Genomic DNA, 14,423 nt, shown 5'->3' with positions numbered 1-14,423 from the left:
TATGCGCATCTGCTTGATTCCTTGAAAGGGGGGTTTAAATTTAAGGCAGACGTGGGCTGTCATGTTCAAAGTCACACTCGCACACACACAAGAGCAACAAGAGCAAATCTGCCCACTTTGAAGCTGCTAATGCTCATCGAATCCAATATGGAGCCGGCCTGACAGATGGGCCCAGTGCGTTCAAAAGCAGAGGTCGCCGATTTAATATCCAAACAGGTCAAGCCAAAGAGAGACGCACCCCTGTGTAGGCATGGTGCAAAGGTCCTGCCAGCATCGCCACCACAGCTGGGACTCACCTCACCCTTCCTCCTCCTCCCTCTGCCTCCCACACTCACCCTCTCGCTCCATTTGTTCTTGTTGCCAGGCGTGTAAGCAGTTCCTCCTCACCAACATTGTAATCTGCATTGTTTGGGGTTATTGTATGTGCCTAAAAGAATGAGGCTTGAGGGGCAGGTTATCCTTTGTTGCACCAAGTAGCAAAGAGCTCACTGTGGAGCTCATAAGGAGAGGAGGATTGCAGAGTGGAGTCCTGCTGCTGCTGCTGGCTCTGACAGCCTGATTTAGAGGTGCCTTCTCTTACCTCTGACACAGAGTCCCAGCCTGCCCCGCTCTACTGCAGGGCCGGGAGAAGAATAGTGGTGCTTAATCTGAAAGCCTGTTATTTGTGTGTGCATGTTTGTGCGTGTGTGTGTGTGTGTGTGTGTGAGAGAGAGAGAGCTTTTTCTTGAATGTGTGTTTGCTCACCCAGCATGCTGGCATTTCTTTTTAACAACCTCCTTTGTCAGTCACTGAGATGTCGGAGATTGCGTGAGCATAGCAGATCTCTTGTACTTCACCAGTGTACGTTGACACACGTACACACATACAGTTTTTGAATGTGTGCGCGCGTGTGTTCTGTTGTCCAGATGGAAGTGCTTATTGAGTGCTGGTGTGCTGGCAGATCTCTGTCTCAGAGAGAGCGGGAGAAAATAAGTGAGAGAAAGAAGGAAAATGAGGAAGAGAGAAAGCCAAGTGGAAAACCCTTCCAATCAGATTCATCATCTTTTGTGTGTGTGTGTGTTAATGCAAGTGTATGTGTGATCTTCCTGCCTGCCTTCCCTTCTCTAATCTTATCATGTCGGAGCAGCAGATTAGTTCTCCCAGATCCCATCTCTGCCTCCAAATGCCACAATCAGCCTTTTGTTCTTTGGTTGTGCTTACTCTCCTCTGGTGGCAGACGAGGTGAAACACTCCCACAATCCGCCCTCTGTGCCATTTTGAGCCTCCGCCTGTCAATGTCACACGGCTACCAGCCCTGATCTTGCCATACCTGAACCTCCCTTGCCAATAGGGCGTTAGATAACTAAGCTGTTAGCTCAACAGCCTGCTAGCCGAGCTGAACTGCTTGACATTCCTGGCTAACACTGAGCTGCTGCTGCTTCTGCTGCTCTGTTTGACCTCCCCTCTTCCCTCCCTCCCTCTCAACCGTCTCCTTTGTCTATGTATTTGGGATCCTTCTTTCCTTCCTTACTTCTGGCTGCCACCTTCTGAAGGAAGTCATAGATCTCGGCTGCTGATGTCACCAGCAAAGACAGGGGGTAGTCACTAACAGGGTTAGCACAGGAAGAAGAGAGTGTTTGAAAAGTAGAGAAAATAAACAGAGGTTTCCTGTTAACGAGGTGCACTGGGGGCCTGTCGTGTGGGAGCGGGAGCGTCTGGTTTTGTTTAAAGCAAAGCTCTAGTGTTACAGTGCGGGGAGGCGGAGAAATGGGGAATTAGGTTTGAGGGTTACAGGTTGTAACAACGTTCCCTCAGTTTTGTCGCAGCTCGGCTTTGCTGCGAGGTAATGACCATATTGTAAAGGCCACAGTGAACAGATGTGGGAGAAGTAGCATGCCGCTGTGCTCTCACCCAAATATTAAAAAGATTGACAGGAGGAGGTGTTAGTGTTAGCATTGGTTTTTGTAATAAAAAACACTGTATTGATTTCACACTTTCCCTCTTGAAAACACAGAATTAATCTATTTAAGTGTCAACGGCTACACAGTTCCTCCAGAAGAGCTGGTTTCTTTTCACATTTAAAGCCTGTTCTTGTAAAAAAGGAACGTCTGCCCTCTGCATTTCCCTCTTTACCTCAAGTCTTTGTAGTGGTGTGGTCATACACAGAGGCCCCAGCTCCAGAGTTGACTGCACACATGCAGTCACACAAAGAAAATTGCACAGCCATTATGGATCCAAGGGGCCAGCCATCTTTTTAGCTTCACAGAGGGAGAATTAACAGATTCACACAATGGCTGATTTGTCCAGGCTGCTTTTAGAGAAGCATTGATTTACTTTTTATTAACAGAGATTCATTTCAGAATCATCGTGAAAGAAATATTCTCTACAACCTTGAAATATTTTCCATCCTATAGCTTCCTATAATCAAACCCCTGTATTTGGAGTGTGCCCAAGAATGCCATGGCCTAGACTGAGCCACTGGAGGGAGGGGAGGAACCATTGTATTCAGCCCCAAAGCATGACTCTCAGATTTATATCTCCTCAGTGGATAAAGGGGTAGCCTTGTACCCTGGGGGTTTCAGCAAAGCAGGAGGAGGATAGTTGTAATTTTGAGTCAGAGGAAATGAGAGAGTCCTGCTCCTCCCACCTTAATCCAACTGCTTTCTCTCTCTCCTCATTTTCCTCAATCTCCTTTCCTTCCTTGCACTTTTCTTTTTTTTTTTTTCTTCTCTGGTTTTGTTTAATTTCTTTCTCAGTAGTGGGTTAGTAAGTCTTTTGGCCTCTCTGCAGTGAGGAGCATTCCCTGGGTTTAGGGCCCAGGAGGAGGGAGGGTAGGGCCATGTTTAGCCTCTGGCAGGACAGACAAAGATGGCTGACATTGTGCGGGGCTCTACAGGCAGCGTGGAATGTCTCTAATCAATTCAGCTTTGTGGTTCCCCTGTTATATATTCTCTCTCTGTCATTTTCTATGGCGGGCTTAGCAAAACCCAGACAATACAACTTGGTAGTTATTGTGGCGATTCTGAGCTGTCTATCATCCCCCTTCATTTTCTCCTGGTGTTATCGTCTCATTTTTCCACCCCGCATGTTTATAGAATTGTGATAATTGAAAGCTATGCTTTGCTCCCACTACATACTCCATAGGCTGCGCTCCGTCTTTCTCTCCATCTCTCTCAATCTTCCTCCCTCGTTTGCCTGAGAGGGCTTAACGCTTCTGTGAGCTTCTAAACAGCAATCTGCTCTGGAGAGCAGCAGCTACTCTGCAGCGACGAGGATACTGATTATAGCTGAAGTAACAGTCGCGCTCTGCTTTGCTCCGTTTGGTTGGCTTGAAATAATGCAGGCTCATAAATAAGGTGCAGAACCCATGTGTGTCTTTCTGCCTGTTTATGCTTTTTCTGTTTGCACTGGGCTCCTCAAAATACGTTTGATTTTGTGGTTTTACAGGCAGAAAATGAGATGTTCAGGTAGCACTCTAGCAACATTTACAGTCTCCTATAAGTATTAATTATGTATAAGCATCAGATAACTACTCTCACTGCTCCGGCAGGCAGCCTGGAGTGTTGAAGGCAACATTGTCTGTACATCAGATAGACAAGAGGTTGGAATAGGTGGGGGGGGGGCACGACGTCATTGCACACATTTCTTCACACACAGTATGTCTACGTGCTCGCAGGGTCTGTGTCTCAGCCCATCAGTGTGGCTCTCTGCTGAATCACAAGCCAAAACGTGTGTGTGATTGTGTGCTGTCGTGCACGCTCTGGCACAATCATTCAAAGTCGGTAAATGCAGCTGACTGACTACTTGCCAGCTGCTGTTAACACGTCCGGGGCTCACTTTCTCCCTCGTTCCTCCTCCCTGTTTCAAGGTTGGAGAAAGTGAGGAACGGAGGAAGAGAAAATGGTGGAGAGGTGGTGGAGTGGAGGGTTGGACTGAGAAAGGTGGAGGAGGGAGGGAGGAAGAGGAGGAAGGAAGGAGTGGAGAGAATTGGAAAAACAGAGGTGGACTTGAGGGTTTAGGCAGATGATGATTTGCTTGGCTGCGTGTGCTCAGTCTCCTCCCCAGTGACATAACAGAACAATGTACTGTAAAAGGCTTTAAATATCTTAACCCTGACCTCATGCTCCTGCGTGCACACACACACACACACACACACATACACACACACATACACACACACACACACACACACACACACACAAAGAGGCTGGAAAGTGCAGATGTTAAATTGTCTGTCTTAAATTACTTTTCCCCCTCTTCAATTTTTTCCATATGCTCATTCCTCCTGTACTCCCCGGGTGGTGCAGGTGTCTCACTCGGTTAGTTCAGTGCATTGCAGTGCAGCCGAGTCCTTAATAAAGATGGCTGGGGCCAATAGGACTGTGTCGCAGTCTAGCACCTAGCGCGGCAGTTTCTCTAATGTTCCTCTCAACCCACTGTGACGGTCAGTTGGGCTTATGTGAAAGTACAATAAATATTTTATAACATGAAATGAAAACAGTATTTTGCCCTTTTCATCTCTCACCTCAGCACTGGCCTCAGTTTCTACTATTTTCTTCCCACACACACACAGAGAAAAAACACACATTCTCACCCCATAGACCCCCTCCCCTTCTTCCCTCTCTATTTTTTCATTGACTGGTCCTAGAAAAGCTCTCTTCTCACCTCAGTGCTGCCACTTGCTGGTCTTCTAGAGAGTTACAGGCCTTTGCTTACTTGCACTGTATTGAATGGCCAGTAGGTGGCAGCACCCAAGGAGTAGACAGTCCAAAGAGTGCTACTCTTGATACTGAGAGATACTGTACCTGTGCATGAGTAAAATAACAGTGCTTCAAAATGATTTCGTAGCTCATTAGAGTATTGTCTGTAAGTGAGGAGGACCCTTGATTTGTAGATACCAAAGATTTAACACTTATCCATCTCCCTCTTGCTGCTTCTCCCTCTATACTCCCTCCAGCAACGGCCGTCCTACTGTTTGCTTTATTAAAGCTCTAAATGCTCTGCAATCCCTTTTTAATTGACTTGGTCTCCCTGCATGCTTTTTGGCTTCAGCCAATGTGTCTCATAACCAGTGTGTCTGCACAGCATCACTGTTTGCCAAGAGGCCAGTTTGTGACGTCGTAATCAAACAAAATGATGTCTGTTTATTTGTGTGGGATCTTCTTTTTTTTTTCTCTGTCACCTGCTAACTCGCTCTATGTCTCTCTGTGTTACAGAGTAAACGGGACCATCTGCTGATGAATGTGAAATGGTACTACCGCCAGTCAGAGGTGCCCGACTCTGTGTACCAGCACCTGGTGCAGGATCGCAACAATGAGAACGGTGAGACAGGCCCTGTATGCGCTGAATGTCAGCCATGCATGTGTATATACACAGTACACAAACTCCCACACACAAAGTAAACACTTTTGCTTGCTCTGTAACACAACACTCTTCTCCCCCTTCACAAACACACACACACCTGCCTCTGCTCTCAAGATTGCTAAAATATATATAAGAGTGTGTTGCATTTCAAACACAAACCAGATGATCGTGTCCCAGGCCGCAGAGCCAATCCCAAGGCTCTGTTCTGTTCCCTGGGTAACGCTCCTTCAGGCCAGACAGCAGCACTGTCAAGTGTTAATAACCCACAGTGTCACGAGGCTGTTGAGCGCACGCAAGCACGCACACACACACACACACACACACACACACACACACACACACACACACACACACACACACACACACACCCTCTCTCACCCTCTCAACACTATCAGTGCCAATGAACTCACCACACTCTAACACATACACTTCTACAGGGACATACACTCAAACACTGTCACAAATATGAAACCCTGATGACAAAAATGAAATGGAGTAAAGTCAGATTTAATATTGACTTGCAATAGTTGGAGTGTTGACATATATTCAACCTATTTTTTATTGCTATTTTGAAAAAATTATTATTATTTTATCGCCTAGCTGAGGTTGATGTTATACTTATACTCACAGTTAGTGTTCTCGTTACAGTATTTGTATATAGAGATATTTAGAGTTTGATTTATAATGTCATAAATATTTTTCAAGAGTACAAACCTTTTGTTTTATTTCTTTAAAGAGTGTGTCTATTCAAGCTTAGTAAAAGGGGAAAGCATCAGTGTGTGCGCATTCTCACAAAGCTCAATCGCCCGCTGACAAATCCTGTTAGCAATCGTCTCTTCTCATTAGCTAGCACGCCCGTAATGGTTGAGCTTTTCTCAGAACACAGTCACCTCTAAATATATTCAGAATAAAAACCAGAGAGCAAGTGTATATGTTACAACTTCACATGCTGCTATGTTGTATTTCCTATCCTACAATGATCCCAGTATCTCCTGTGACAGAGGAAAGACTTAAATTCGGGTGTGTCATTGAGGTTATCAACCAAACCCCACGTACGCTGCTCCCTCCAGACAGTTTCAGTGCAACTCGACACTCTGCTATTTGCAGTCCGTCCTCACAGCGGGGACGTGGGATTATTAGAATTGATGTCACAAGGCCGCAGCACAGTGGCCACAGCACGTAACAACTCAGGTCATTTGTCAACGACAAGTCCCGGCTCATTCTTGGTGCAGCTGATGCGTCTTAACCCCACATGGGTCATTTCACTGGAGAACTGAACATTATGTCCTCTCCTCAGGGAGCTGCTCTTTATTGGCTTTATTGAATTATGTGGCATAATATTGACCTCCACTGAGGTACTTGTTACTTTGCTTGTACGCAGAACTGATCTAGCCCATTTATTAGTGAGTTCAAATACCCAGGCTACTTAATCTCTGTTGTCTCCGTCATAGATGAATGAATTTGGTGTAGTAGTATTATCCATATAAACTATAGATATGTATTCAGTGCACCGTGTGTTTTCCTTCCTGCAGACTCTGGCCGGGAGCTGATTATCACAGACCCAGTGGTCAGGAGTCGAGAACTCTTCATCTCTGACTATGTGGACACTTATCATGCTGCTGCTCTCAGGTAAACAATCAAACACGCACACACTGGCAGGTTCATGTCCTTATCTGTGTTAGGAGATAGAAGGTGCACTTGAAAGAGAGACTACAAGTCTCCCACTTGTTTCTTGACTCTCTGTGTTTAGTCCAGTAACATCATTGCTGCTGCAGTTGCATTGTTTGAAGTTATGGTACAGACTTCCTGTTTACCACACTCGGCTTTTATTTGTGATGTTAAGTTGCATTCGTATGTCGAGTGTTTTTTGTTTTTTTTAACCTTATGGAAAAGTCAGGTACCTCTTTTGATACCATGGTTTGGATATTTAAAGTCCTGTATGACATGAGCTACATTTACCCCTAAGTTATATATGTGCACATTGTATGATTACGGTTTATGCTCTTTAATGTGCTGTTACACCAACAATTTACCTTTCATGCAAATACTGTTGTAATATATTCAAGCAAACTGAACACACTATTATAATTAAATTCTTTTCAGTCTGCTGTGAGCCAGATTATGGAGCTTTATGTATAATTTATAATTCCATTTGCTGTCTTCATCCTAATGTATATTTTTGAACAGGGACAGGATGGTAATGATGCGGCATTATTCCTGTGTTATGTGTTAGATGTATTATTCTAACAGTAAAGAGCTTTTTTGTACGAGTAATTTACAGGTAAATAACAACTCTAATAATTGTGAAGAGAACATCTAGTAAATTCTGCCAGAATAGACCAAATGTGAGGATGCAAAGCAATGAGGGCCCACATGCCTTCTGCTACCTCACATTTAAACACTGATTAAAATGGCCCTGTATCAACTCCCCCACACACACACCTGTCTGAACATGAGCCTGTGTATAGGGAAACCGATGGCACATACTCGGTGAAGGTTTCATTATTTTCTTGCTTTGAAATCATTCTATGTCCCTGCCTCAGTCTCTTCATTCATGCCTGTCTGGACACCCCCCCTCCTCATCTCCCACTTCCTCCTTTTATTAAACCAAAACCATCTGTGAGCAGCACAGCGGCGGGCAGTCAAAGCCATGTCTTACAGAAACCACTGATTTCAGGGCAAATTAACTGCAACTTCTCCGACACAGAGTACCCTTTGATTTGACTTATTCTCTAGGCTTTAGATAAATGGGAGGGAATTCCAGTGGGATGCTGTAATGCTGCAGCTCTGCGAAAAGACGGCCCTCCTCACCACCCGTTAATCTTTTTTAGGGGGGGAGGAATGATACAGCCTCTCTGCAAGGCAGCCCAGCTCCATATGCCTGAGATGTCTGCTGGTTTTTTGATTTGAGCCAGACACCAGGGTGCGGGAAACAGGAAATGGCACCAAGATGTGTTCAGAGCCTTTACCCTCTTAGCTCACTCGGGGGGTTATCATGGCGAGGGGGAGGCAAACAGGTTGCTGCCCATCCAGATCTCTGCAGTGTCTTGTCTCCTACACCTCAGCTGCAGCAGTCGAGGCAGAGCTGACATATTCAGCTGGTGTGTACGTGTGGAGTAGCTGGAGTCTGGTGTCTCGCAGCAAAGTTAGCAGGCATTGACACGAACCAGATACCTGCTGCTGTATATGTCACCTCCAGTAAATTAACACCCCAAGAGCTTCTAATTAGGGCCACGTCTGCTCCTTCCATGGTATCACACAGTTGTTTTTTTGTATAATAAACCCTGTCTTTTCTCTCACAGGGGGAAATGCAACATTTCCCATTTCTCCGACATTTTTGCTGCCAGGGAGTTCAAAGCCCGCATCGACTCCTTTTTCTATATCCTCGGATATAACCCAGAGACCAGGTGAGGAGCTTTCTGTCACTTCCACTCACACAGAAAGGTACTGGGTGAGAGACTAATCCTCCCCCATGACACAAATCCTGAATAAACTCTGCACAACACATAATGAAATTAAAATACGGCTGCAACTGATTATTTTCATTACCAATTAATCTAGCAGATATTTACTGATTAATCTGTAAATTATTTCAGAAAATTGTAAAGAATGTTAATCACAATTTAATGATTTTCAAAGTGGCTTGTTTTTTTCTGACCATCATAAATATTTTAGCGATTATGGCTTGATATATTCCACATGTCGAGAAAAGATGTTTTTGATTATGTAGTATCACAATAATAACCATAACACCTCCCAAATTAGAATAAAAATCCCATCATACTTTTCACAATGTCACCCAGCACACATGATAAAGAAGTCATTTTTCACCAAGCTTGAGCTCTCTGTTGTTTGGCTTTTGTGGCACAGTAGTGGGTCTAATGATGATGTCTGTTCATTACAGCTGACTATGTTATCAATGCACAAAGAGCTGTCCTACAATGTGGTTTAATTATGAGGGGAAGAGCTCAGGAAAACTCCCCCATGGCTTTGTAATTGTTTTTAGCGTTTGTTGATATTTGTCAAATTGCACGTCAATTTTTAATTACAGATCTTTTTGGGTTAAGATTAAGACTGGAAATGAAAATCTGCGAGGAGCTCAGCTGCTGTGTTTGAAATCATTTGTTTGATCAGGATGAAAAGGACACATCTCAGTTGGAAAAGTAGAGCTGTGAATAATGAAATTACTGACATTCATTTAGCTGCTTTAGTCTCTTGATCCTTGTATTGTGGAAACTGACTCACTGACGAATAATTACTTAGGACACATCCATCAGTTGTTCCATCAGTGTTTTTAGTAGTACTGCCATGACATTCGAAAATGTCGTCCGTGAAAAATACACATTCTCTCATACTAATAATTATTTACTACATTAGTCTCATCATGCTCAGTGTTATTACTGTACATTTGTAAACTTCATTCTAAAAATGAAGAATATCCTTGTTATTATTCTTCTCCTGAAGAATAATTAGCATAAAGAATGAGTTTGAGGTTATCCAATAAGTTCAGTGACAGTTTTTTGTTGTTTATATTTTAGTTTGATTCTGTGTGTTCTTTCATGTATGTCACTGATATTTGTATTCGGCATAAAGTGACCCTCTTTGACTGATAATAGTTTTCAAGCTGATGTGCATAAAACCTTTGACTTTGATGTAGACTTTGTTATACCTGGTCAGCTTGGCAGCATTATGAAATGGTTGAATAGCCTTTGCAGCAAGTGTGATGGACTTGGGCGGCTGTGGCTCAGGAGGTATAGAGGGTTGTCCACTGACCAGGGAAGTGGTTCGATCCTTGGCACATCTGGTTGGCGTTTCGTCCTTGAGAAAGATACCGAACCCCAAAATTGCCCCTGACAGCTATATGAATGAGGAATGGAAAAAGCGTAGAATATAGTGCTGTATGAATGTGTGTCTGAATGTGACTCGTACTGTAATGTGCTCTGAATAGTTGATAAAACTGGAAAATACATATACAGATTATAAATCCATATATAAATCCCATGTATTCCACTTTGTATACCTGGCTAATTCTGTGCTATAGCAGATGGGATATTCCAGCCAATGTTTTTTTTTTTTTCAATACAAAATTGCAGTATTACATACTTAAATGGGATTATTTGGGGGTTGAGTAGCTGTAACATATTTGTACATTCACAGCTGTATTTAAATAAGCAAGCAGTTAAGCTTTTTATCACAATTATAACTTACCTTTGTGTAAGTTATAATTTACCCAAATGAAGACATTTTTTGGACAAACTTGTGAGGAGTGTTAGCATGATGAGCTGCTGGATTGATTTCTGTGTTCAATGAAAAGTAGTTATTATCCACACTGGTTGTGTCTGGAGAGGTTCACGTGTTGCAGTGACAGATGTCCTTGTTATTGGTGCTGAGGGTTGCCAGTTGGGAACCCCCTCCTTCAGGGGCCCTGCACACACAGTCTACCGCTCCCTCCCTCCTCTGATCGCTTGGTATTCAGTGCGGGGTGTCTGCAGCCTTGCAATTTCACTCTTGTTTATTATGGCACAGACATACGAGAAGATATGAATTCCGTATCCTGCATGCGTGTCTGTCTGTCTGCCTCCCTCCCTTCGCGCGCGCGTGTGTGTGTGTGTGTGAGAGGTCGCAGCACATGCTCAGTAGTGTCTGTGGAGCAGCTCGCGGAGCTCGCGTCGCTGTACGTGCAGGCTGAGGTCACAGCACAAGCTCAGTGAATACCTCTCCGGAGCGAATGCGTGCTTCTCCATTTTGAGCACCTAGAAATAGGTGGGAGAGGGGAGTTAAATCCAACGAGCATTGTTACACACACAGTGTCACCACCCAACCGTAGGCTCGATGTCAGAAATGGACGATCTGTTCAGTCCCAGGAGGTAGGTGTGCCATCATATTCTGCTGCTTTCTTGTGCCATTATTAATCGCTGCGTGCGTCTTGGCTCGTCTTCTTTTCGCCAGCCTCGGTCCTTGCTGTCTGACACGAGTGTGCGTTGTGTGCAAACTGTCTGCGTCGCTGTCATTGTTGTGAACCGATTGTGTTTGTGTGGGGCGAGCGTGCACGTTATGTGGGGCTGTCACCGCACATCGCATACCGTTACGCGTTGTGCGCTGCCATACATGCAAAACCCCGTCGCGTAGCTCTTTTATTCACACTGCTGCCATCACAGCCCCGATGCATGCACGGTGTTTCTCGTGCACAGTGTTGATAAACGTGCAGCCAGCGTGGTTATAAGACGGCGGTGAGACCCGGAGAGGCTGCCCCTGGCTCCATTTTGCAGCTCGTGTTTACAGTCGGGATGACATGGCGCATGTTACCGGAGCTGCAACACAAAGCTCAGCCGGCTCTGCCGCCAGCTGTGGCTGTGTGCACGCCGCTTGTTGTGGTTCTTAAATACCACCAAGTTGGGTCTGTTTTTGCTGCGCTGCAATTATGTCAGTGTGCCACGGACTCGCTCTGTGATTGGCTGAAATTGATGTAGGGGGTGGGGTTATCCTTGATTGCACACACACACACTCACACACACACAAAGTTGACCAGACTGTCACGATGTTGTTTTGGGTTTAATAAGTAAGCCTGTAATTACTTGACAAGATTGTGTGCTCATGTTGAGTCCTGTCTGAAGTTGTGCGTGTATCAAATTGGCATGTTTCACATGGTTAATAGTGTGAGGCTTTGAGGAGCTTATTTGAGGAAAAAGAAACATTATTGCTTGGCACAGTATTATAACTGACACTTGTAACAACAGAGATAATGCTTGTATTATGCCTCTGTAATCTTTATTAATACTCTGCATACTGAAATACAAACTTTTTCTGAGTTTTTTCTACAATTTTGTCTACAAAAAGAAACAGAAATACTACTACTAATATTACTATAACACCACTACTAACAGTCAAAATAGGTGTTTTGCTAGTTGTGGCTCTATTATTAACAACAGCCAAATTTTTCACATGGTAGTTTAGTATGTTTTCAGTGTGTTGTTTCATTTCAAAGATGCCTGCAGTCTGTATGGAAACCTCTGAGGGCCTCTTGCCATGGTACATCAGTATTCTGCCTCCTCTCCGTCTGAACGTCTGCTTTCAGGATTTGCCTGAATAAAACACGGCTGTCTTCAGACACGCTGTTCTTATTCTGGTGCACAGGTTCTCATTTGTCATCCTTACAGCCTCCTGCCAAACACACCGAGGACCCAGCCAACTGCATATTGTCAGGAACACATTTGTAGAACTTTCTGTTCGTAGGAACAGGCTCATTTAGTATTATAAATATATAAACCTTTTCTGTAATGGGAGACTACATGCAGGCATTCAAAAGTACACACACATTTATATGTATTATAGACGTTCTCAGTGAGTAAAAAGCAGAATAATGTAATTCTTAGTTTCAAGCTTCATTCAGCTCTAATAAATCCAATGAAACTGGTTTATTAGTTATTTCCACACAACTCACTTGTTAAACCAATTCCAACAGATTCGGCCAAATAATAGCACAAGAAACTTGGGTTGAATAAGGACTGACATTTTAAGTAATCCTTACAGAACCTTTCAATTATAATCTGAAGTGCTGATGACGCAGGAAAACTTGCATATTGGATTTTTATCAGCAGGGTTTATTGCCTTGGGTTCTTGTCTTCTGCCAGATTCTGATTGCTGTACATTTAGTTTGTCTTATCTGCTGAGAATGTTTGTAATAAAATCAAACAAAGTATTTCAACATGTTCTGGAGCAAAAGACTCTGCTGGCAGGCCCCGGGGTCAGTCACTGCAGCTAAGACTCTGTTTTTTTGGCCTGTGCTGATGTCGTCTGTGCCAGTGCTTCTGTCAGCCATAGTTCATAATGATATGGATCACCCCTCTAATCACTCTCCCCTGTCTAAGCGTAGGTGGAGGAGGAGGTCCGTTAAGAAAGAGGGAAAGGGGGGATTGCAGTCAAATATGTAGCCATGATAGAGCTTTGTGGTTGGAGGGCTGTAAAGAGACCAGAGGGCTGTGGCCTCTTAGGTTTCCGCCAGGTCTGCATGATGGAGTGCGAGCTTCTCTGGGTGCAAATCACGCTGACAGATTCTGGGCCGCCCCTCGCTCGGCTGTATGAAAATCGGCGCTGTTTCCTAGGTAACGGAGGGGAAGGCTTTTCAAAAGGAACATCTTGTCATTTTCTTTAATCCACTGCAGCTGGAGATTCGGAACACTATTATTAAATTGCAGTTGCTATGGCTACCAACATTTGCACCAGCAGCCGTTTCAGAGGCTCTCGCCTTGCATATCCAGAGCCAGCTCCCTCCTGCTCCTCCAGCACCTCCTCCTCCTCCTTTTAGGGGATTCTGTTTTATTGCTGTATCCGCAATATCAGGCCTGCAAATGTGCTCGGCTCAGCTCGCTGTGCTCAAGCAATGGCTCAGGAATATTCTCCTGAAATCTTTTTTGCTTTTCTGAATAAAACACAATGTATTTTGGTCACGTTACTGTTCGATAACACAGTAGAAAGTACAGCCCTTGCCCCCTCTGAATGTACATTATCTTGTCCTAGTCATGATTTGTTAGTTTGTTGTAATTTTCTTCTCTTTTCTTTCGTCCCCAGAAGTAACTTTGTAGTTAGTTGTTAAGCTGATTCCACAGGCACTGTGCAGTCTGTGACACTGTGAAAAGCAAGTAAATATTCTGTTTCAATCCGCTCTCTTTGTCTATTCTCAGGCGACTAAACAGCACGCAAGGAGAAATCCGAGTGGGACCCAGCCACCAAGTAAGTCACTGTGCGACACATGAGTCACTCAGCAGCTGACATGAGAGACTTTTTTCCCCACGTCAACAACAGTACAACCTCCACAATCATCACGGCTGAATGGATTTCATTATCACAAAATTTGCTGAATTTTGATAACTGTTCCCTTAACATGTAGACACCATTTTAATCATGATGTCACTAATCATTTAAGATATGTACTGACTTATGTATGTCTTACTATTCAGCTTTGACACAATTTCTACAATATTTGCTCATAATATAAAGATTGCTTTTTGCAATAAAACAAATAACTGTTTTAAGGTGCAATGCATCCAAAATGGTTTATCTGTAAATATATGCAACAGCAA

At 43.9% G+C, this 14,423-nt stretch overlaps 1 protein-coding gene across 7 annotated transcripts in view; it reads left to right on the top strand.

Annotated features, from left to right (window-relative positions):
- rerea (arginine-glutamic acid dipeptide (RE) repeats a) overlaps positions 1-14,423 on the top strand; it is a 125,050-nt gene that overhangs the window by 81,253 nt on the left and 29,374 nt on the right. For 5 of the 7 annotated variants that reach the window (XM_020089122.2, XM_069526299.1, XM_069526300.1 and 2 more), the window contains 4 exons: positions 5,196-5,301; positions 6,876-6,972; positions 8,646-8,750; positions 14,025-14,073. In XM_020089122.2, the coding sequence (XP_019944681.2) occupies positions 5,196-5,301; positions 6,876-6,972; positions 8,646-8,750; positions 14,025-14,073 (357 nt within the window). Of the gene's footprint in view, positions 1-5,195; positions 5,302-6,875; positions 6,973-8,645; positions 8,751-11,051; positions 11,211-14,024; positions 14,074-14,423 lie in introns of those variants that run through there. The other 2 variants (XM_069526302.1, XM_069526301.1) reach the window with 1 other exon arrangement.

This window comes from Paralichthys olivaceus, chromosome 6, assembly GCF_024713975.1.
Source record: "Paralichthys olivaceus isolate ysfri-2021 chromosome 6, ASM2471397v2, whole genome shotgun sequence".
Lineage (NCBI taxonomy): Eukaryota > Metazoa > Chordata > Actinopteri > Pleuronectiformes > Paralichthyidae > Paralichthys > Paralichthys olivaceus.
The sequence above is the reverse complement of the archived record's forward strand: the minus strand, read 5'-3'. Positions and strand labels throughout refer to the sequence as shown.